The 25,539-nt window shown below is 35.8% G+C and overlaps 2 protein-coding genes across 2 annotated transcripts in view; one reads left to right on the top strand and one right to left on the bottom strand.

Moving 5' to 3' along the window:
- The window catches only part of LOC142338357 (transmembrane protein 70 homolog, mitochondrial-like), a 197,974-nt gene that overhangs the window by 127,629 nt on the left and 44,806 nt on the right, over window positions 1-25,539 (bottom strand). The window lies entirely within an intron of this gene.
- LOC142338356 (uncharacterized) overlaps window positions 3,078-25,539 on the top strand; it is a 41,463-nt gene continuing 19,001 nt past the window's right edge. The window contains exons 1-2 of the mRNA XM_075388069.1: window positions 3,078-3,209; window positions 4,295-4,851. Coding sequence (XP_075244184.1) covers window positions 4,469-4,851 — 383 coding nt within the window. The 5' untranslated portion in view covers window positions 3,078-3,209; window positions 4,295-4,468. The remainder of the gene's footprint in view (window positions 3,210-4,294; window positions 4,852-25,539) is intronic.

Raw genomic sequence — 25,539 nt, 5'->3', positions numbered from 1 at the left:
TACAAGCAACAGTTTTTGTCTGCTTTTTGATAGTACTAATACAAAATAAATGGCCCTTTATTTAACATCTCAAGAAAAGAACATCTCAAGTCTGGTCATGATTCCAAGGATATCAAAAAACTCTAAAAGATTGCTGAGGAAATTATTTTTTTAAATTTTACACGTCAATTAGCATCATTAGAATTTTTTAAATCAAATTCGTTCTGTTCTTCATGAAAACCTGCGTCTTAGCAGACATATGGAAATCTCTCATCAAGTTGGTTATAATTCTTGGTGCAACACATTCGGCACTGCGAAATGGAATGCACAATCAATTTTAATACCCTCTTATCTGCAAATCTTTAATATCTGTCGGTTTCTTTAATGTATTGCTTAAATCATAAGATGTTATTTCGATCTGAGCCATCGGCTTTTCCTTATAGTTTTGTTCCTTTTATTTGTTTTTATATGAAATCAGATTGCGAGTTAAACAAATTTTGTTTTCGAGGAAATAAATAAAAATTACAAAGACAAACACAATTTCAAGTATTGTCAAGGAAGTTCAAATGTCAAGTGTCTTTTCAATGTAAAAATTTTTCATAGGCATATTTCTTCATTTTATTGTAATTTCTGTTCTTTATGTTATTTTTTTGTCGAAATAACCACAGTTTTCAACCACAGTTTTCATCATCGTCGAAAAAGCTTTAAACTGTGAGGAACTGAAAAGAAATCAAAAACATTGTGCGTATCAGATTTTTCACTCAATAAACACAAAAAAACGTATATATTTCGGTTCCTGCGAAAAACCCCAGTTTTCATCATCGATCAATTAAGACAAATGCTGATGATTCCAAAAAAGGCGTCCAGTAGAACTTCGCACAAACACAATCAACTATAGAAATCTGATCACAGTTTTTTTCCCAGTACAAGCTTTTTCAGTCATTAACCTTGAAAAAAATTGCCTCATAATTGTTCACAGGTTGCGAAAAAGATGGGCTAGCTCATTATGGTCCCAAAAAATGCTTCAAATTCATTTTTTAATCGTGAAAACCAAAAAGACACTGGTCGGTTTCCACTCAATTTCATGTTTAGAAAAGCAATTGATATATACGGGGCAATAGTCTCCCTCGATGTCAGCTTGGCTTCACAAATGATTATGAAATTGGTGGGAGTCAGAAAAGCATCTATCAATTAGGGCACTGATTTCAGTTTGTTTTATTGGTCTTGAATTTGGGAGCATACTCAACAAGTACTATATTTGAAATTGAATTGATCCATGGTGCAAGATTTAATAGCATCAGTAAATATCCCTAAAATTTGACCATGGACTCAAAATTACAGAAAATTTTTGAACTGTTCAATTTTGCAATGATAAACCCAAAAGCTTAAAACGGTTTTTTGTACCAGTCCTCTTTTTTGCTTAAAGCTCAAATCTGAGCTTGAGATTATCTTCAGATCAAATCTGTTACAAGCTTTTCATTTCATTTACTGATCATTTAAGCAATAAGAAGTGTGTTATCAAAAAAGGGTCTAAAAATATGCTTCAAAATATTGTTTTTTTTGCGGAAACCGAAGTGAAAAAATTTTCGGTTTCCACTCCTTTTTATGTTTGGAAAATCAATTGATTTTTGCGAGTCAATAAATCCCTCGATTTCAACTTGGCACTATAAATGGTTATCAAATTGAGTGAACTCGGAAAAGCATTTGTCAAATGCGTCAGGGATTTCATTTTGTCGTATTGATCTTAAAATTAGGATTATACTCAACAAGTCTTATATGCGATTGAAATTTATGTTTAGGTTTAATAGCATCAGCAAAATTACCTGAATTTTGACAGAGGTCTCAGAATTAGGTGCAGCAAGCTTCTAAACTATTCAATAATTTGCTGAAAAAAAACAAAAAAAGGTCAACCTGGTCGGTTATTTACAGACCTTTGTACCTTGAAGCTGAAAATGGGCAATAGATTACTGTCTTATTGTCAGATCAAATTTTTAAAGAGATTATCATTTCCTTTTCCGGTTAATTCATCTTCTGGTACATAGTATGCACTTGAAAAATGCTGCTGATACAATAATTGCAAAGAATTAATTGATTGCCCAAATTTAAAGTTTCCAACAGTTTTCAGCAACCGAGCGCATTTTGTCTCCTCTTCTTGGGTGTTTCTCAACACCGCAGATGCCTCATAATTAACTTGGAAATTGACTTTTAAAAATGTTCTTTGAAATGTAGGTATTCATGGTGAATATTCTATAACTATTATATGATGGGAAGCATTATCTTTGCACCCAAACGCATGTGCCATATTTTTTTTGTGATGATTTGCTATGTAATGGCACCTTCTCTTCTCTGTACCTACCTGGCGATGCATAGTGCATAACATACTCGGGGGTCCCAAAAACAGAAAAGAACAGTTCTGAACTAGCTGACCATATACAAATGAAAAAATAATCTAATCTGATTGTTTTTTCATCTTTAGTTTAACAGTATCTTGCTGAGTAAAGCATATAATTTCACATTTGAATATTTTCCGTTTGTGCCCTTCAGCTTAGTGGGCGCATATTATTTGCACCCCCAGACTCACGTGCCATATTTTGACACAAACGATTTAACATGTTATAGCACGTGCTCTGTAATTGGTGGAGCATGAGGTACTGGGGGGGGGGGGGGGGGGGGGGGGGGGCACAAACGGAAAATATCCCATCTTCTAGTGTATTCGGGTTTTTCCCTTATATCACCGCCCCCACAAATTTATAGCCCACATAATCAGAGGTTGGATCTTTTCCGTTTGCGCCCCCCAGTACATTATGCGCCCCCCAGTAACAGAGCACGTGTCATTACATAGTAAATCATTATGTTAAAATATGGCACGTCCGTCTGGGGGGTGCAAATAATATGCGCCCACTAGCCTGGGGGGGGGGGCACAAACGGAAAAGATCCCAGAGGTTTAACATGAATGAGCGCTGTAGATTATGCTACCAATACTTTGGGGGGGGGGGGGGGGGGCTAGAATGTGGAAAGACCCGACTTTTCCGTGAACACTGGTTGACTTCTGACTGATGGCAACTTTGGTTCTTCTTTTACTAGCGGGAAGTGTGGCAGATAACAAAGAGCGGGAATAATTAAGTATATGTAAGCACAAGAAAGTCAGCAAATGTTTGTTTGACCAAATTGAACAATAACTACGACAGATCCAAAAAATCCCAGAAAAATTGCGTTTAGCAGTCGAGAAAGTAGGAAATTTAAACCCAGCTCATTTTGAGAATTACAGTACAGCCAGAAAGAAATAATGGGTCTTTCCCATTATAGCCCCCCCCCCCCCAGCTTAGTGGTCAGATAATCTATAGCCCCCCCCCCCCCCACCCTCCAATCATGGTAATTATACAAAAAGTGGGTTATGATTTCATGGGGGGGGGGCTATAATGGGAAAGACCCGAAATAATTGCCCAAATTCTAAAATGATTGGGGGAGTTGGGTATATAGCCTTTAACCTGGGTGCGAAACCAGTCATATGAGCTATTAGGATTTACACAGATTTACCTGAATATGAGCTATACGGATTTACCTGCAAAAAATTCTAGGTTGTTCAACCTGCAAATTCAAGGTAAGAATTGCAGGTAGAAAAAATTACCTAGAAATTTTATTTTGCAGGTAATTTTTAGGTGAAAATACCTGCAAATTCTAGGTAGGTTGTAGGCAAATTTACTTAGAATTTTCCCTGCAAAAAATTGAATAAACGATTTGCAGGTAGATTACCTAGAAAAATTTTCTATTGCAGGTAAAATTCTAGCTAAATTTGCCTACAACTTAACTAAAAATTGCAGGTATTTCACCTACAAAATTACCTGCAAAATTAAATTTTGGATCTTTCCCATTATAGCCCCCCATGAAAGTATAGCCCCCGCATTATGGTATAATTACCATGATTGTGGGGGCTATCTGTTATCTGACCACTAAGCTGGGGGGGGGGGGGGGGGGGGGGGGGGGGGTTGCTATAATGGGAAAGACCCGAAATTTCTAGGTAGTTCTACCTACAATTTTACTATTGAATTTGCAGGTAGAGCTACCTAAAAATTTTTTTGCAGCTAAAACTCTTGGAGGTTAACACTTCAATTTCTAGGTACATTGCAGCAAATTTACCTAGAGTTGCAGGTATTTGAGATTGCTTGCACGTAAGTTGCATTAAAGAACAATTTTACTTTCAAATTCTAGGTAAATTTACCTGTAATTTATAATCAATTTACCTGCAATTTTTTAGAGTGTACACTATGTCACAATGACTCTGTACTTTTTCTTATTTCTCAACTGCTGTATTAAGACAAAAACTATACAAAGTAATTGAATTAAACTCAACCCAAAATGGACATCGTAAAAACTATGCTGCTTATCTTTTCAACGCTGGCACAGATTTCGATTTGCACAAACCAAACAAAGCAACCCTTTACCAGAAAAAAGACTAATAGGAGGGCAGACCATAACCAGGAACATCAGCATGTTTGTAAAACTCGTGGCCAAAGATCAAAGCAAGGAAACAAACTGCGTGGGAACAGTAATCCACCCGGAGTATGTATTAACTCATACAATATGTGTGACAGGAGCCGAAGTTGTTCACGTGTTCATCAGCAACGTCAGAGGAGGAGATGAGAGCCTCACAGCCTCAAGACTGAGTTTTCGACAGGATAAAGGTAAATTAAATTTTCGGGATTTAAACAATCAGCAAGCCAGAACTTCAAGACGGCAAAGAGTTCCTGGGAATTTTGGCAGCCGGTCAGACCCACGGAATGAGGACAGAATTTACAAACACCAAGTGAATTCTGGTTTAACGATTTACGAATTTGAATTGGGACCAGACGATGTATTTGTCTCGTATAAAAGGTTAGCAACACTCGAAATATCAAATCATGAGAACTCTACCTGTTCTGTTCCCACACCCCCCACCCCCACCCCCTCTCCAATACATTATGCGTCCCATCAGATATGGATTGGGCTGGGCTCCAATGCACAGCAAACCCTTGTGGTAATATAGCACATGCAGGGCCCAAGTCGAGGAGTCCGCTCAAATTCCGCTCAAAAAAATGCAAGAGATGACCGGAATGAGCGGAATTTGACCGGAATGAGCGGAATCGATAAAAAAAATGCAAGAAATGAGCGGAATTTGAGCGGAACAAAAAATGCAAGGAATGAGCGGAATTTGAGCGGAAAAAAAATGCAAGAAATGAGAGGAATTTGATCGGAATAAAAAATGCAGGAAATGAGCGGAATTTGACATGACCAAACGAGCGGAAACATTGAAATTCCAGAAACAGGGAAAGTATGTACACAAAGTATGTAAAAAACTTCAGGTAAATTTACTTGAACCAATTTCAGGTAAATTTTCACCTGAACAAGTTCAGGCGTGGTTATCTGAAAAATTTTACATTGAGCAGTGAAAACTAGTATTCCTGCAAAAATAGACCTCTGGAAAATTGGTTTTCACAAATACAGAAGCGGTAACGACATATGGTCCTCATTAGCTTCCATTTCTTTAAAGTCTTTCAGAATCAGATTGATATTCCTTTTAGTTCGAACTAATTCCATTTTCCTACATAAGCACTGCTTCAAAACCCTGCCAGTCGAACTAAAGTTTATTAGTTTATTTTAGGTACATGTTTCCGAAACAGGGCTCTCTACAAATTATTGGGGACAAAACAAACATTTATAGAAGTATTTCCTGCTGTATATTTAGTTTCGCAAAGTTACGGTTAAATTTAATTTAAAAGTTTTCCACTCTTCAGCCCTACTGATGTTTCTAGATTGAACCAGTAACTTGGGAACCTTTTGGGGTTCCTGAAAAGAAAATCAATACTGAAGTTTCAGAAAAACGGGTTAAAAAAACTGTAACTTCTTTGAATTGTCACAACAGGAAACGCAGTGGTTTTAAAGTGGATCAACTTGAATCCAATCTCTCTTTCTTAAATATTACATCAAAAACTAGTATTCCTGCAAAAATAGACCTCTGGAAAATTGATTTTCACAAATACAGAAGCGGTAACGACATATGGTCCTCATTAGCTTCCATTTCTTTAAAGTCTTCCAGAATCAGATTGATATTCCTTTTAGTTCGAACTAATTCCATTTTCCTACATAAGCACTGCTTCAAAACACTGCCAGTCGAACTAAAGTTTATTAGTTTATTTTAGGTACATGTTTCCGAAACAGGGCTCTCTACAAATTATTGGGGACAAAACAAACATTTATAGAAGTATTTCCTGCTGTATATTTAGTTTCGCAACGTTACGGTTAAATTTAAATTAAAAGTTTTCCACTCTTCAGCCCTACTGATGTTTCTAGATTGAACCAGTAACTTGGGAACCTTTTGGGGTTCCTGAAAAGAAAATCAATACTGAAGTTTCAGAAAAACGGGTTAAAAAAACTTTAACTTCTTTGAATTGTCACAACAGGAAACGCAGTGGTTTTAAAGTGGATCAACTTGAATCCAATCTCTCTTTCTTAAATATTACATCAAAAACTAGTATTCCTGCAAAAATAGACCTCTGGAAAATTGATTTTCACAAATACAGAAGCGGTAACGACATATGGTCCTCATTAGCTTCCATTTCTTTAAAGTCTTTCAGAATCAGATTGATATTCCTTTTAATTCGAACTAATTCCATTTTCCTACATAAGCACTGCTTCAAAACCCTGCCAGTCGAACTAAAGTTTATTAGTTTATTTTAGGTACATGTTTCCGAAACAGGGCTCTCTACAAATTATTGGGGACAAAACAAACATTTATAGAAGTATTTCCTGCTGTTTATTTAGTTTCGCAAAGTTACGGTTAAATTTAAATTAAAAGTTTTCCACTCTTCAGCCCTACTGATGTTTCTAGATTGAACCAGTAACTTGGGAACCTTTTGGGGTTCCTGAAAAGAAAATCAATACTGAAGTTTCAGAAAAACGGGTTAAAAAAACTTTAACTTCTTTGAATTGTCACAACAGGAAACGCAGTGGTTTTAAAGTGGATCAACTTGAATCCAATCTCTCTTTCTTAAATATTACATCAAAAACTAGTATTCCTGCAAAAATAGACCTCTGGAAAATTGATTTTCACAAATACAGAAGCGGTAACGACATATGGTCCTCATTAGCTTCCATTTCTTTAAAGTCTTCCAGAATCAGATTGATATTCCTTTTAGTTCGAACTAATTCCATTTTCCTACATAAGCACTGCTTCAAAACACTGCCAGTCGAACTAAAGTTTATTAGTTTATTTTAGGTACATGTTTCCGAAACAGGGCTCTCTACAAATTATTGGGGACAAAACAAACATTTATAGAAGTATTTCCTGCTGTATATTTAGTTTCGCAAAGTTACGGTTAAATTTAATTTAAAAGTTTTCCACTCTTCAGCCCTACTGATGTTTCTAGATTGAACCAGTAACTTGGGAACATTTTGGGGTTCCTGAAAAAAAAATCAATACTGAAGTTTCAGAAAAACGGGCTAAAAAAACTTTAACTTCTTTGAATTGTCACAACAGGAAACGCAGTGGTTTTAAAGTGGATCAACTTGAACCCAATATCTCTTCCTTATATATTAAATCAAAAACTAGTCTTCTTGCATAAATTAGATCATTAGAAAAGTGGATTACGCTAATATAGAAACGGTAATGACAAATGATCCTCATTTAGCTTCATTTTCTTTAAAGTCTTTCAGAATCAGGTTGAATTTTTTTTTAACTCGAACTAATTACATTTTCTTACATAAGCACTGCTTCAAAACCCCGTCAGTCGAACTGAAGTTTATTTGTTTATTTTAGGTACAATATTCCGAATCAGGGCCCTCTACAAATTATAGGGGACAAAACAAACATTTGTGGAAATTTTTCCTGTCTTTTATTGAGTTTCGCAAAGTTACGTTTAAGTTTAAATTAAAGGTCTTCCACTCTTCAGCCGTAATGGTAACGATGTTTTTAGATTAAACAAGTAATTCTGGAACTATTTGGGGTTTGTGAAGTGAATATCATTACTGAAGTTTCTAACAAACGGATTAACGAAACTTTAATTTTTTTAAATCATAACAACAGGAAACGCAGTGGATTTAAAGTGGATCAATTTGAGTCCAATCTCTCTTCCTTATTTATTAAATCAAAAATTATTATTCCTGCATAAAATAGTTTTCTGTAGAACCAGTATACACAAATATAGAAACGGTAACGACATATGGTCCTCATTTAGCTTCCATTTCTTTAAAGTCTTTCAGAATCAGATTGAATTTTTTTTAATTCGAGCTAATTACATTTTCCTACATAAGCACTGCTTCAAAACCCTGTCAGTCGAAAAGAAGTTAATTTGTTCATTTTAGAAACGATATTCCGAATCAAGGCCCTCTACAAATTATAGGGGACAAAACAAACTTTTGTGGAACTCTTTCCTGTCGTTTATTGAGGTTCGCAAAGTTACGGTTAATTTTAAATTAAAGGTTTCCCACTCTTCAGCTCTGCTGATGCTTCTTGATCAGACAAGTAATTCAAATCTTTTCGAAGTTTCTGAAGTGAATATCAATACTGAAGTTTCAGCAAAACGGTTTAAAGAGACCGAATTAAAGAATCGGTTTAATTTATTCAAATGATGACAACAGGAAACGCATTGGTTTTAAAGTGGATCAACTTGAACCCAATCTCTCTTCCTTAAAAATTACATCAAAAACTAGTATTCCTGCAAAAAGTAGACCTCTAGAAAAATGGATTACACTAATATAGAAGCGGTAACGACATATGGTCCTCATGTAGCTTCCACTTTTTCAAAGACTTTCAGATTCAGATTGATAGAGGTACAATTAGTTGTTTTGTTGATAAGTGGGCAATTGCTTAGCAGAACTCTACAAACATGAGCTCATTGTGTTCATTTTGTAAACGTCGGGTTTTTCTTATAATTGTATTACCCTAATTCGGCTCGGTAAAAAAATTATCGATTGGTAAATTTGATAAAGGTCAACATTTTAGGTGATATTGGAGTTCCCCAGTAATGGATACCCCAAAATACCATAGTATCCCTACATATATAGATTCGTTGGATTACTCTGATACTGGGGCTTATCCCCATATATATTTTTTGTATGATTTTATGGAGTTGAGTGGGTCAATTTTTGCTCTGTAAGCGCCGAACCTCGATTTTCGGCCATTTTCGGCTAGTGGGCGGTGAAATAAAGTAGAAATTTTATGTTTCAAGGTTAAGTATTATAGTGTTTTAGATTGCTCAGTTAATGAAGAGTGTCACTATACACATATTTAAGCTTTTTCGACAGGTAATGATGGTGTATTTTAGCAAAAAGTGAATTTTGGTAGTCAAAATAGGTCATTTGACCAAATGAATGAGTGAAGTGGTGTTTTTTGCAATTGAACAAGTTTTTGGGCGTGCGTTTTGTGTTTTCTAGTCACTATTTAGGTTGTTGAAGCTAATTGTATCAAACAATGGGGTTAATTCAACAATTTTTCTTTTTTCACGATTTCATCAAATTTCTGTGGATGTTGTTTTATGTCAAAACACACAAAACATCATAACCTTCATGTTGAGGTGGGAAATTTTTTCCCACCTCACCATGAAGGTTTGCCGTGACCTAGAACTTCGAAGTGGACCAGAATTACACACACAAATACGCTGGGAACGCTGTTTCACGTTGTTTTACGTCGGTTCCGGAAATCTTGGGCTTCGATTTTAGCCCAAAAATTGGGGTACAGAACAGTATTTTGTTAATAACTGCTAAAGTACTGGACCAAATTAAACGGGGGTAGTCGCATTTTGTTGACACTGAACCCCTCTTGCTTGCAGTGTTTGGTTGGTTTCCCAAATCGGCCTAATCAAAAAGTTATTAATGTTCAAAGTTGAAATAGTCCGAATTTTCGGGCTATTCTGGGTGACCCAAATTTCGGTACAACAAAGCAGCCGATTTACCCAACAAATGTTAGTGTTTTAGAATCCTCAGTTAGTGGGGAGTATCCCCATATATATTTTCTATAGCATTTTACGGAATTGAGACAGTCAATTTTAGCTCTGCAGTCAGGTCACCTCGCTTCTTGGTCATTTGGTACCGTACCTTATAATTGCTATAACTCCTCGAAGAATGTACCGATTGTGCTCATTTTTTAATATGATGCGTATCTCAAGCAGTGCTACAAACAGTACTAAGGGCGTTTATTTTGGTTCCGCCGTTTTAGAGAAATTGGCCAGTACACTTGCCCACCGTTTTAGCCCCAGAAGCGATTGACACCATCCGGCACCAGTTTTGAATCTTTGAATTTTGTGACTTCAGGTTACAAAATTAGTGTTCTGAATAGCCCGTCTAATGGTGATTCTGAATATGTATACTTTATATAGCGTTTTTGCAGGTTTAGAGGTTCAATTTTGGCTCTGCAGACCGAGTACTCTGCTTCTTTGGCCATTTGGTACGGTACCTTTATGTTGGAATATCTCCATGTAGAGTGAACCGATTTTTGATCTGTTTGTTGATTTGAACTCAGCTTGAGCCGTACTTGAATCCCTGTAAATAGCGTTTTGTTTCTTTCAGCCGTTTTTGAGAAATTGGCCAGGACACATACCCCCATTTTGAGCTATTCGTGTCCGGTACTTTCCCTGTAGCTACATGTTTGACCACTAAAACTAGCTCATTTAGGCTCGTTAATTAGTTCGTTAGACTCCTTTGATAATGGGGATTGTCCCCATATATATTTTACCCCACATTTTATGTAGTTGAGATGTTCAATTTTAGCTCTGAAAGTGAAGCATCTCTCCTCTAAGGCCATTTGGTACGGTACCTTATTTTTGCTATAACTCCTTGAATAATGCACCGATTGGGCTCATTTTTTGATATGATGCGTATCTCAAGCAGTGCTTCAAACTGTACTAAGGGCGTTTTTTTTTGTTCAGCCGTTTTAGAGAAATTGGCCGGGGAACTTGACCCCAGTTTGACCTCCCGAGGAGAGAAACCTACCATGAATACGATATTAATTAACTATATTTATTCGTCTCTGGTCATGTCGTCGGTCACCTTGACACACTCACTATGTGTGGCTTGTGTGGTTATGAGCACTGGTTATAATGAGTGGTTATAGTGGTTATAATGTGGTTATAGTACAGAAACAGGACCCGAAATGGGTCATTTTGGTCATTTGGTACGGTATCTTGATCTTGGAATATCTCCTCATAGAGTGAACCGATTTTTGATCTGTATTTTGATTTGAACTCAGCTTGAGCAATACTTGAATCCCTGTAAATGGCGTTTTGTTTCTTTCAGCCGTTTTTGAGAAATTGGCCTCGACACATACGGTCATTTTGACCTTTTAGTGACTGGTACGTTTCGCGTTTCTACATGTGAAATGATGAAATTAATGACTTTGACTGCAGGAATAGTCTCGTTGAACTCCATTTGTAATGGGGAATCTCCCCATATATATGTTGTATAGGGTTTTCCGAGATCTAGGGGGTCAATTTTCACTCTACAAGTGACCCCCCCAACCCCCGTGAATATATGCCCAAAATCTTGTAATTTCCTTGTGAAAGTAGGAAAACTCTTGTTTTGGGGTACCAGTATGAGCACTGTAGTCCCCATGTATTGTGCAGAAACTCTCCTCCAATTTTCAGCCATATTGGTTGAGGGGTTGATCTTCTCTCCCCTTATTACTTATATATACTATTATTCTAAGGTGAGGGCGTTTCGCCCCATGGGGTGCACCTCCCCCCCCTGTCCCGTTGAGACGCCGGTTAGTCGGCTCCCCCCACCTCTGGGCTTTGGTGCTCCTCATGATGGGGACGTACGTGCGGCGCGGGCGAGTTTTGCGGGCGTCTTTCGTTGCGTTTCGGTGTGTTTCTGTGTTTCTCTGTGTTTGTTTCTTTTCATGTTAGACTAAATGCTCTCTTTTTCAGAGCATTTGTTTGTCTTTTTGCTGCAACGACAGTTATCTACAGCCCTCAAACGGTGAGTTTGCACGTTGTGCTCTCTTTGCTTTTCAGCGCTCACAGTGATGGCCTGAGCTTTTTTTTTGAGCTTGCTCTGAGCCTCCTGTGAGGAAGCGCTGCAATTGTTTGAGTCCTGTGAGCACTCACCGAGTGCCTTGTTTTTTGTAGCAGTGCTGCGGAGCAGTGCTCTTTCTTGGGCAACACAGTGACGGCTTGAGCAAGGCGTGTCTCTGTTTTTTTCTTTGCTCAAGACCGCCTGTGACCAAGCCCGGCAATTATTTAGGTCGTGTGTGTCAGCACTCACCGAGTGCTCTTCAGCCTCCTGTAGTGAGGCAAAGCAATTATTTGATTCCCTTGTGCACCCACTGAGTGGGTTTTTTCTGCGTTGTACAGAGCTAATCTTCAATCTAGGTGGTCTACAAAGAACATATTTAACACGTTGTCACATTTCGCACTCAAAATACTATCTTTAAACAGTTTAACAAAAAGTGTTTTTCAATATAGTGAAGGACTTACTCAAATCAATTGAGCGCCTAAGTAGGAGTGGGAAAGTCCAAATAGGTTCTAAAGCAGAAGGAATTATCGTTCTAAGTGGTCTGAGATAGAAGAACTTAACACGTTGTCAGATTTCGCACTCAAAATACTATCTTTAAACAGTTTAACAAAAAGTGTTTTTCAATATAGTGAAGGACTTACTCAAATCAATTGAGCGCCTAAGTAGGAGTGGGAAAGTCCAAATAGGTTCTAAATCACAAGGAATCATCGTTCTAAGTGGTCTGAGACAGAAGAACTTAACACGTTGTCAGATTTCGCACTCAAAATACTATCTTTAAACAGTTTTAACAAAAAGTGTTTTTGAATATAGTGAAGGACTTACTCAAATCAATTGAGCGCCTAAGTAGGAGTGGGAAAGTCCAAATAGGTTCTAAAGCAGAAGGAATTATCGTTCTAAGTGGTCTGAGACAGAAGAACTTAACACGTTGTCAGATTTCGCACTCAAAATACTATCTTTAAACAGTTTTAACAAAAAGTGTTTTTCAATATAGTGAAGGACTTACTCAAATCAATTGAGCGCCTAAGTAGGAGTGGGAAAGTCCAAATAGGTTCTAAAGCAGAAGGAGTTATCGTTCTAAGTGGTCTGAGACAGAAGAACTTAACACGTTGTCAGATTTCGCACTCAAAATACTATCTTTAAACAGTTTTAACAAAAAGTGTTTTTCAATATAGTGAAGGACTTACTCAAATCAATTGAGCGCCTAAGTAGGAGTGGGAAAGTCCAAATAGGTTCTAAAGCAGAAGGAATTATTGTTCTAAGTGGTCTGAGATAGAAGAACTTAACACGTTGTCAGATTTCGCACTCAATATACTATATTTATACAGTTTAACAAAGTGTTTTTCAATATAGTGAAGGACTTACTCAAATCAATTGAGCACCTAAGTAGGAGTGGGAAAGTCCAAATAGGTTCTAAAGCAGAAGGAATTATCGTTCTAAGTGATCTGAGATAGAAGAACTTAACACGTTGTCAGATTTCGCACTCAAAATACTATCTTTAAACAGTTCAACAAAAAGTGTTTTTCAATATAGTGAAGGATTTACTCAAATCGATTGAGCGCCTAAGTAGGAGTGGAAAAGTCCAATTAGGTTCTAAAGCAGAAGGAATTATTGTTCTAAGTGGTCTGAGATAGAAGAACTTAACACGTTGTCAGATTTCGCACTCAAAATACTATCTTTAAACAGTTTAACAAAAAGTGTTTTTCAATATAGTGAAGGACTTACTCAAATCAATTGAGCGCCTAAGTAGGAGTGGGAAAGTCCAAATAGGTTCTAAAGCAGAAGGGTTTATCGTTCTAAGTGGTCTGAGATAGAAGAACTTAACACGTTGTCAGATTTCGCACTCAATATACTATATTTATACAGTTTAACAAAGTGTTTTTCAATATAGTGAAGGACTCACTCAAATCAATTGAGCACCTAAGTAGGAGTGGGAAAGTCCAAATAGGTTCTAAAGCAGAAGGAATTATCGTTCTAAGTGATCTGAGATAGAAGAACTTAACACGTTGTCAGATTTCGCACTCAAAATACTATCTTTAAACAGTTCAACAAAAAGTGTTTTTCAATATAGTGAAGGATTTACTCAAATCAATTGAGCGCCTAAGTAGGAGTGGGAAAGTCCAATTAGGTTCTAAAGCAGAAGGAATTATTGTTCTAAGTGGTCTGAGATAGAAGAACTTAACACGTTGTCAGATTTCGCACTCAAAATATTATCTTTAAACAGTTTAACAAAAAGTGTTTTTCAATATAGTGAAGGACTTACTCAAATCAATTGAGCGCCTAAGTAGGAGTGGGAAAGTCCAAATAGGTTCTAAAGCAGAAGGAATTATCGTTCTAAGTGGTCTGAGACAGAAGAACTTAACACGTTGCCAGATTTCGCACTCAAAATACTATCTTTAAACAGTTTTAACAAAAAGTGTTTTTCAATATAGTGAAGGATTTACTCAAATCAATTGAGCGCCTAAGTAGGAGTGGGAAAGTCCAATTAGGTTCTAAAGCAGAAGGAATTATTGTTCTAAGTGGTCTGAGATAGAAGAACTTAACACGTTGTCAGATTTCGCACTCAATATACTATATTTATACAGTTTAACAAAGTGTTTTTCAATATAGTGAAGGACTTACTCAAATCAATTGAGCACCTAAGTAGGAGTGGGAAAGTCCAAATAGGTTCTAAAGCAGAAGGAATTATCGTTCTAAGTGATCTGAGATAGAAGAACTTAACACGTTGTCAGATTTCGCACTCAAAATACTATCTTTAAACAGTTCAACAAAAAGTGTTTTTCAATATAGTGAAGGATTTACTCAAATCAATTGAGCGCCTAAGTAGGAGTGGGAAAGTCCAATTAGGTTCTAAAGCAGAAGGAATTTTTGTTCTAAGTGGTCTGAGATAGAAGAACTTAACACGTTGTCAGATTTCGCACTCAAAATACTATCTTTAAACAGTTTAACAAAAAGTGTTTTTCAATATAGTGAAGGACTTACTCAAATCAATTGAGCGCCTAAGTAGGAGTGGGAAAGTCCAAATAGGTTCTAAAGCAGAAGGGTTTAACGTTCTAAGTGGTCTGAGATAGAAGAACTTAACACGTTGTCAGATTTCGCACTCAAAATACTATCTTTAAACAGTTTAACAAAAAGTGTTTTTCAATATAGTGAAGGACTTACTCAAATCAATTGAGCGCCTAAGTAGGAGTGGGAAAGTCCAAATAGGTTCTAAAGCAGAAGGGTTTAACGTTCTAAGTGGTCTGAGATAGAAGAACTTAACACGTTGTCAGATTTCGCACTCAATATACTATATTTATACAGTTTAACAAAGTGTTTTTCAATATAGTGAAGGACTTACTCAAATCAATTGAGCACCTAAGTAGGAGTGGGAAAGTCCAAATAGGTTCTAAAGCAGAAGGAATTATCGTTCTAAGTGATCTGAGATAGAAGAACTTAACACGTTGTCAGATTTCGCACTCAAAATACTATCTTTAAACAGTTCAACAAAAAGTGTTTTTCAATATAGTGAAGGATTTACTCAAATCAATTGAGCGCCTAAGCAGGAGTGGGAAAGTCCAATTAGGTTCTAAAGCAGAAGGAATTATTGTTCTAAGTGGTCTGAGATAGAAGAACTTAACACGTTGTCAGATTTCGCACTCAAAATATTATCTTTAAACAGTTCAACAAAAAGTGTTTTTCAATATAGTGAAGGACTTACTCAAATCAATTGAGCGCCTAAGTAGGAGTGGGAAAGTTCAAATAGGTTCTAAAGCAGAAGGAATTATCGTTCTAAGTGGTCTGAGATAGAAGAACTTAACACGTTGTCAGATTTCGCACTCAAAATACTATCTTTAAACAGTTTAACAAAAAGTGTTTTTCAATATAGTGAAGGACTTACTCAAATCAATTGAGCGCCTAAGTAGGAGTGGGAAAGTTCAAATAGGTTCTAAAGCAGAAGGAATTATTGTTCTAAGTGGTCTGAGATAGAAGAACTTAACACGTTGTCAGATTTCGCACTCAATATACTATATTTATACAGTTTAACAAAGTGTTTTTCAATATAGTGAAGGACTTACTCAAATCAATTGAGCACCTAAGTAGGAGTGGGAAAGTCTAAATAGGTTCTAAAGCAGAAGGAATTATCGTTCTAAGTGATCTGAGATAGAGGAACTTAACACGTTGTCAGATTTCGCACTCAAAATACTATCTTTAAACAGTTCAACAAAAAGTGTTTTTCAATATAGTGAAGGATTTACTCAAATCAATTGAGCGCCTAAGTAGGAGTGGGAAAGTCCAATTAGGTTCTAAAGCAGAAGGAATTATTGTTCTAAGTGGTCTGAGATAGAAGAACTTAACACGTTGTCAGATTTCGCACTCAAAATACTATCTTTAAACAGTTTAACAAAAAGTGTTTTTCAATATAGTGAAGGACTTACTCAAATCAATTGAGCGCCTAAGTAGGAGTGGGAAAGTCCAAATAGGTTCTAAAGCAGAAGGATTTATCGTTCTAAGTGGTCTGAGATAGAAGAACTTAACACGTTGTCAGATTTCGCACTCAATATACTATATTTATACAGTTTAACAAAGTGTTTTTCAATATAGTGAAGGACTTACTCAAATCAATTGAGCACCTAAGTAGGAGTGGGAAAGTCCAAATAGGTTCTAAAGCAGAAGGAATTATCGTTCTAAGTGATTTGAGATAGAAGAACTTAACACGTTGTCAGATTTCGCACTCAAAACACTATCTTTAAACAGTTCAACAAAAAGTGTTTTTCAATATAGTGAGGGATTTACTCAAATCAATTGAGCGCCTAAGTAGGAGTGGGAAAGTCCAATTAGGTTCTAAAGCAGAAGGAATTATTGTTCTAAGTGGTCTGAGATAGAAGAACTTAACACGTTGTCAGATTTCGCACTCAAAATATTATCTTTAAACAGTTCAACAAAAAGTGTTTTTCAATATAGTGAAGGACTTACTCAAATCAATTGAGCGCCTAAGTAGGAGTGGGAAAGTTCAAATAGGTTCTAAAGCAGAAGGAATTATCGTTCTAAGTGGTCTGAGATAGAAGAACTTAACACGTTGTCAGATTTCGCACTCAAAATACTATCTTTAAACAGTTTAACAAAAAGTGTTTTTCAATATAGTGAAGGACTTACTCAAATCAATTGAGCGCCTAAGTAGGAGTGGGAAAGTTCAAATAGGTTCTAAAGCAGAAGGAATTATTGTTCTAAGTGGTCTGAGATAGAAGAACTTAACACGTTGTCAGATTTCGCACTCAATATACTATATTTATACAGTTTAACAAAGTGTTTTTCAATATAGTGAAGGACTTACTCAAATCAATTGAGCACCTAAGTAGGAGTGGGAAAGTCTAAATAGGTTCTAAAGCAGAAGGAATTATCGTTCTAAGTGATCTGAGATAGAGGAACTTAACACGTTGTCAGATTTCGCACTCAAAATACTATCTTTAAACAGTTCAACAAAAAGTGTTTTTCAATATAGTGAAGGATTTACTCAAATCAATTGAGCGCCTAAGTAGGAGTGGGAAAGTCCAATTAGGTTCTAAAGCAGAAGGAATTATTGTTCTAAGTGGTCTGAGATAGAAGAACTTAACACGTTGTCAGATTTCGCACTCAAAATACTATCTTTAAACAGTTTAACAAAAAGTGTTTTTCAATATAGTGAAGGACTTACTCAAATCAATTGAGCGCCTAAGTAGGAGTGGGAAAGTCCAAATAGGTTCTAAAGCAGAAGGATTTATCGTTCTAAGTGGTCTGAGATAGAAGAACTTAACACGTTGTCAGATTTCGCACTCAATATACTATATTTATACAGTTTAACAAAGTGTTTTTCAATATAGTGAAGGACTTACTCAAATCAATTGAGCACCTAAGTAGGAGTGGGAAAGTCCAAATAGGTTCTAAAGCAGAAGGAATTATCGTTCTAAGTGATTTGAGATAGAAGAACTTAACACGTTGTCAGATTTCGCACTCAAAACACTATCTTTAAACAGTTCAACAAAAAGTGTTTTTCAATATAGTGAAGGATTTACTCAAATCAATTGAGCGCCTAAGTAGGAGTGGGAAAGTCCAATTAGGTTCTCAAGCAGAAGGAATTATTGTTCTAAGTGGTCTGAGATAGAAGAACTTAACACGTTGTCAGATTTCGCACTCAAAATACTATCTTTAAACAGTTTAACAAAAAGTGTTTTTCAATATAGTGAAGGACTTACTCAAATCAATTGAGCGCCTAAGTAGGAGTGGGAAAGTCCAAATAGGTTCTAAAGCAGAAGGAATTATCGTTCTAAGTGGTCTGAGATAGAAGAACTTAACACGTTGTCAGATTTCGCACTCAAAATACTATCTTTAAACAGTTTAACAAAAAGTGTTTTTCAATATAGTGAAGGACTTACTCAAATCAATTGAGCGCCTATGTAGGAGTGGGAAAGTCCAAATAGGTTCTAAAGCAGAAGGAATTATTGTTCTAAGTGGTCTGAGATAGAAGAACTTAACACGTTGTCAGATTTCGCACTCAATATACTATATTTATTTAGTTTAACAAAGTGTTTTTCAATATAGTGAAGGACTTACTCAAATCAATTGAGCACCTAAGTAGGAGTGGGAAAGTCCAAATAGGTTCTAAAGCAGAAGGAATTATCGTTCTAAGTGATCTGAGATAGAAGAACTTAACACGTTGTCAGATTTCGCACTCAAAATACTATCTTTAAACAGTTCAAGAAAAAGTGTTTTTCAATATAGTGAAGGATTTACTCAAATCAATTGAGCGCCTAGGTAGGAGTGGGAAAGTCCAATTAGGTTCTAAAGCAGAAGGAATTATTGTTCTAAGTGGTCTGAGATAGAAGAACTTAACACGTTGTCAGATTTCGCACTCAAAATACTATCTTTAAACAGTTTAACAAAAAGTGTTTTTCAATATAGTGAAGGACTTACTCAAATCAATTGAGCGCCTAAGTAGGAGTGGGAAAGTCCAAATAGGTTCTAAAGCAGAAGGAATTATCGTTCTAAGTGGTCTGAGATAGAAGAACTTAACACGTTGTCAGATTTCGCACTCAAAATACTATCTTTAAACAGTTTAACAAAAAGTGTTTTTCAATATAGTGAAGGACTTACTCAAATCAATTGAGCGCCTAAGTAGGAGTGGGAAAGTCTAAATAGGTTCTAAAGCAGAAGGAATTATTGTTTTAAGTGGTCTGAGATAGAAGAACTTAACACGTTGTCAGATTTCGCACTCAATATACTATATTTATACAGTTTAACAAAGTGTTTTTCAATATAGTGAAGGACTTACTCAAATCAATTGAGCGCCTAAGTAGGAGTGGGAAAGTCCAAATAGGTTCTAAAGCAGAAGGATTTATCGTTCTAAGTGATCTGAGATAGAAGAACTTAACACGTTGTCAGATTTCGCACTCAAAATACTATCTTTAAACAGTTCAACAAAAAGTGTTTTTCAATATAGTGAAGGATTTACTCAAATCAATTGAGCGCCTAAGTAGGTGTGGGAAAGTCCAAATAGGTTCTAAAGCAGATAGAATTATGGTTATAAGTGGTCTGAGATAGAAGAACTTAACACGTTGTCAGATTTCGCACTCAAAATACTATCTTTATACAGTTTAACAAAAAGTGTTTTTCAATATAGTGAAGGACTTATTCAAATCAATTGAGCGCCTGAGTAGGAGTGGGAAAGTCCAAATAGGTTCTAAAGCAGAAAGAATTATCGTTCTAAGTGTTCTGAGATAGAAGAACTTAACACGTTGTCAGATTTCGCACTCAAAATACTATCTTTAAACAGTTTAACAAAAAGTGTTTTTCAATATAGTGAAGGACTTACTCAAATCAATTGAGCGCCTAAGTAGGAGTGGGAAAGTCCAAATAGGTTCTAAAGCAGAAGGAATTATCGTTATAAGTGGTCTGAGATAGAAGAACTTAACACGTTGTCAGATTTCGCACTCAAAATACTATCTTTAAACAGTTAACAAAAAGTGTTTTTCAATATAGTGAAGGACTTACTCAAATCAATTGAGCGCCTAAGTAGGAGTGGGAAAGTCCAAATAGGTTCTAAAGCAGAAGGAATTATTGTTCTAAGTGGTCTGAGATAGAAGAACTTAACACGTTGTCAGATTTCGCACTCAATATACTATATTTATACAGTTTAACAAAGTGTTTTTCAATATAGTGAAGGACTTACTCAAATCAATTGAGCACCTAAGTAGGAGTGGGAAAGTCCAAATAAGTTCTAAAGCAGAAGGAATTATCGTTCTAAGTGATCTGAGATAGAAGAACTTAACACGTTGTCAGATTTCGCACTCAAAATACTATCTTTAAACAGTTCAACAAAAGGTGTTTTTCAATATAGTGAAGGATTTACTCAAATCAATTGAGCGCCTAAGTAGGAGTGGGAAAGTCCAATTAGGTTCTAAAGCAGAAGGAATTATTGTTCTAAGTGGTCTGAGATAGAAGAACTTAACACGTCAGATTTCGCACTCAAAATACTATCTTTAAACAGTTTAACAAAAAGTGTTTTTCAATATAGTGAAGGACTTACTCAAATCAATTGAGCGCCTAAGTAGGAGTGGGAAAGTCCAAATAGGTTCTAAAGCAGAAGGAATTATCGTTCTAAGTGGTCTGAGATAGAAGAACTTAACACGTTGTCAGATTTCGCACTCAAAATACTATCTTTAAACAGTTTAACAAAAAGTGTTTTTCAATATAGTGAAGGACTTACTCAAATCAATTGAGCGCCTAAGTAGGAGTGGGAAAGTCCAAATAGGTTCTAAAGCAGAAGGAATTATTGTTTTAAGTGGTCTGAGATAGAAGAACTTAACACGTTGTCAGATTTCGCACTCAATATACAATATTTATACAGTTTAACAAAGTGTTTTTCAATATAGTGAAGGACTTACTCAAATCAATTGAGCGCCTAAGTAGGAGTGGGAAAGTCCAAATAGGTTCTAAAGCAGAAGGATTTATCGTTCTAAGTGATCTGAGATAGAAGAACTTAACACGTTGTCAGATTTCGCACTCAAAATACTATCTTTAAACAGTTCAACAAAAAGTGTTTTTCAATATAGTGAAGGATTTACTCAAATCAATTGAGCGCCTAAGTAGGTGTGGGAAAGTCCAAATAGGTTCTAAAGCAGAAGGAATTATGGTTATAAGTGGTCTGAGATAGAAGAACCTAACACGTTGTCAGATTTCGCACTCAAAATACTATCTTTATACAGTTTAACAAAAAGTGTTTTTCAATATAGTGAAGGACTTATTCAAATCAATTGAGCGCCTGAGTAGGAGTGGGAAAGTCCAAATAGGTTCTAAAGCAGAAAGAATTATCGTTCTAAGTGTTCTGAGATAGAAGAACTTAACACGTTGTCAGATTTCGCACTCAAAATACTATCTTTAAACAGTTTAACAAAAAGTGTTTTTCAATATAGTGAAGGACTTACTCAAATCAATTGAGCGCCTAAGTAGGAGTGGGAAAGTCCAAATAGGTTCTAAAGCAGAAGGAATTATCGTTATAAGTGGTCTGAGATAGAAGAACTTAACACGTTGTCAGATTTCGCACTCAAAATACTATCTTTAAACAGTTTAACAAAAAGTGTTTTTCAATATAGTGAAGGACTTACTCAAATCAATTGAGCGCCTAAGTAGGAGTGGGAAAGTCCAAATAGGTTCTAAAGCAGAAGGAATTATTGTTCTAAGTGGTCTGAGATAGAAGAACTTAACACGTTGTCAGATTTCGCACTCAATATACTATATTTATACAGTTTAACAAAGTGTTTTTCAATATAGTGAAGGACTTACTCAAATCAATTGAGCACCTAAGTAGGAGTGGGAAAGTCCAAATAGGTTCTAAAGCAGAAGGAATTATCGTTCTAAGTGATCTGAGATAGAAGAACTTAACACGTTGTCAGATTTCGCACTCAAAATACTATCTTTAAACAGTTCAACAAAAAGTGTTTTTCAATATAGTGAAGGATTTACTCAAATCAATTGAGCGCCTAAGTAGGAGTGGGAAAGTCCAATTAGGTTCTAAAGCAGAAGGAATTATTGTTCTAAGTGGTCTGAGATAGAAGAACTTAACACGTTGTCAGATTTCGCACTCAAAATACTATCTTTAAACAGTTTAACAAAGTGTTTTTCAATATAGTGAAGGACTTACTCAAATCAATTGAGCGCCTAAGTAGGAGTGGGAAAGTCCAAATAGGTTCTAAAGCAGAGGGAATTATCGTTCTAAGTGGTCTGAGATAGAAGAACTTAACACGTTGTCAGATTTCGCACTCAAAATACTATCTTTAAACAGTTTAACAAAAAGTGTTTTTCAATATAGTGAAGGACCTACTCAAATCAATTGAGCGCCTAAGTAGGAGTGGGAAAGTCCAAATAGGTTCTAAAGCAGAAGGAATTATTGTTCTAAGTGGTCTGAGATAGAAGAACTTAACACGTTGTCAGATTTCGCACTCAATATACTATATTTATACAGTTTAACAAAGTGTTTTTCAATATAGTGAAGGACTTACTCAAATCAATTGAGCGCCTAAGTAGGAGTGGGAAAGTCCAAATAGGTTCTAAAGCAGAAGGATTTATCGTTCTAAGTGATCTGAGATAGAAGAACTTAACACGTTGTCAGATTTCGCACTCAAAATACTATCTTTAAACAGTTCAACAAAAAGTGTTTTTCAATATAGTGAAGGATTTACTCAAATCAATTGAGCGCCTAAGTAGGAGTGGGAAAGTCCAAATAGGTTCTTAAGCAGACGGAATTATTGTTATAAGTGGTCTGAGATAGAAGAACTTAACACGTTGTCAGATTTCGCACTCAAAATACTATCTTTATACAGTTTAACAAAAAGTGTTTTTCAATATAGTGAAGGACTTATTCAAATCAATTGAGCGCCTGAGTAGGAGTGGGAAAGTCCAAATAGGTTCTAAAGCAGAAAGAATTATCGTTCTAAGTGTTCTGAGATAGAAGAACTTAACACGTTGTCAGATTTCGCACTCAAAATACTATCTTTAAACAGTTTAACAAAAAGTGTTTTTCAATATAGTGAAGGACTTACTCAAATCAATTGAGCACCTAAGTAGGAGTGGGAAAGTCCAAATAGGTTCTAAAGCAGAAGGAATTATCGTTCTAAGTGATCTGAGATAGAAGAACTTAACACGTTGTCAGATTTCGCACTCAAAATACTATCTTTAAACAGTTCAACAAAAAGTGTTTTTCAATATAGTGAAGGATTTACTCAAATCAATTGAGCGCCTAAGTAGGAGTGGGAAAGTCCAATTAGGTTCTAAAGCAGAAGGAATTATTGTTCTAAGTGGTCTGAGATAGAAGAACTTAACACGTTGTCAGATTTCGCACTCAAAATACTATCTTTAAACAGTTTAACAAAAAGTGTTTTTCAATATAGTGAAGGACTTACTCAAATCAATTGAGCGCCTAAGTAGGAGTGGGAAAGTCCAAATAGGTTCTAAAGCAGAAGGAAGTATTGTTCTAAGTGGTCTGAGATAGAAGAACTTAACACGTTGTCAGATTTCGCACTCAAAATACTATCTTTAAACAGTTCAACAAAAAGTGTTTTTCAATATAGTGAAGGACTTACTCAAATCAATTGAGCGCCTAAGTAGGAGTGGGAAAGTCCAAATAGGTTCTAAAGCAGAAGGAATTATTGTTTTAAGTGGTCTGAGATAGAAGAACTTAACACGTTGTCAGATTTCGCACTCAATATACTATATTTATACAGTTTAACAAAAAGTGTTTTTCAATATAGTGAAGGACTTACTCAAATCAATTGAGCGCCTAAGTAGGAGTGGGAAATTCCAAATAGGTTCTAAAGCAGAAGGAATTATGGTTATAAGTGGTCTGAGATAGAAGAACTTAACACGTTGTCAGATTTCGCACTCAAAATACTATCTTTATACAGTTTAACAAAAAGTGTTTTTCAATATAGTGAAGGACTTATTCAAATCAATTGAGCGCCTGAGTAGGAGTGGTAAAGTCCAAATAGGTTCTAAAGCAGAAAGAATTATGGTTCTAAGTGTTCTGAGATAGAAGAACTTAACACGTTGTCAGATTTCGCACTCAAAATACTATCTTTAAACAGTCTAACAAAAAGTGTTTTTCAATATAGTGAAGGAATTACTCAAATCAATTGAGCGCCTAAGTAGGAGTGGGAAAGTCCAAATAGGTTCTAAAGCAGAAGGAATTATCGTTATAAGTGGTCTGAGATAGAAGAACTTAACACGTTGTCAGATTTCGCACTCAAAATACTATCTTTAAACAGTTTAACAAAAAGTGTTTTTCAATATAGTGAAGGACTTACTCAAATCAATTGAGCGCCTGAGTAGGAGTGGGAAAGTCCAAATAGGTTCTAAAGCAGAAGGAATTACGGTTATAAGTGGTCTGAGATAGAAGAACTTAACACGTTGTCAGATTTCGCACTCAAAATACTATCTTTATACAGTTTAACAAAAAGTGTTTTTCAATATAGTGAAGGACTTATTCAAATCAATTGAGCGCCTGAGTAGGAGTGGGAAAGTCCAAATAGGTTCTAAAGCAGAAAGAATTATGGTTCTAAGTGTTCTGAGATAGAAGAACTTAACACGTTGTCAGATTTCGCACTCAAAATACTATCTTTAAACAGTTTAACAAAAAGTGTTTTTCAATATAGTGAAGGACTTACTCAAATCAATTGAGCGCCTAAGTAGGAGTGGGAAAGTCCAAATAGGTTCTAAAGCAGAAGGAATTATCGTTATAAGTGGTCTGAGATAGAAGAACTTAACACGTTGTCAGATTTCGCACTCAAAATACTATCTTTAAACAGTTTAACAAAAAGTGTTTTTCAATATAGTGAAGGACTTACTCAAATCAATTGAGCGCCTGAGTAGGAGTGGGAAAGTCCAAATAGGTTCTAAAGCAGAAAGAATTATCGTTCTAAGTGTTCTGAGATAGAAGAACTTAACACGTTGTCAGATTTCGCACTCAAAATACTATCTTTAAACAGTTTAACAAGTGTTTTTCAATATAGTGAAGGACTTACTCAAATCAATTGAGCGCCTAAGTAGGAGTGGGAAAGTCCAAGTAGATTCTAAAGCAGAAGGAATTATCGTTATAAGTGGTCTGAGATAGAAGAACTTAACACGTTGTCAGATTTCGCACTAAAAATACTATCTTTAAACAGTTTAACAAAAAGTGTTTTTCAATATAGTGAAGGACTTACTCAAATCAATTGAGCGCCTAAGTAGGAGTGGGAAAGTCCAAATAGGTTCTAAAGCAGAAGGAATTATTGTTCTAAGTGGTTTGAGATAGAAGAACTTAACACGTTGTCAGATTTCGCACTCAATATACTATATTTATACAGTTTAACAAAGTGTTTTTCAATATAGTGAAGGACTTACTCCAATCAATTGAGCACCTAAGTAGGAGTGGGAAAGTCCAAATAGGTTCTAAAGCAGAAGGAATTATCGTTCTAAGTGATCTGAGATAGAAGAACTTAACACGTTGTCAGATTTCGCACTCAAAATACTATCTTTAAACAGTTCAACAAAAAGTGTTTTTCAATATAGTGAAGGATTTACTCAAATCAATTG

The sequence above is a fragment of the Convolutriloba macropyga genome, chromosome 4 (assembly GCF_964194025.1).
Source record: "Convolutriloba macropyga chromosome 4, txConMacr16.3, whole genome shotgun sequence".
Classification (NCBI taxonomy): Eukaryota; Metazoa; Xenacoelomorpha; order Acoela; family Convolutidae; genus Convolutriloba; species Convolutriloba macropyga.
Note: the sequence above shows the minus strand (reverse complement) of the source record. Positions and strands in the feature narration are given on the sequence as shown.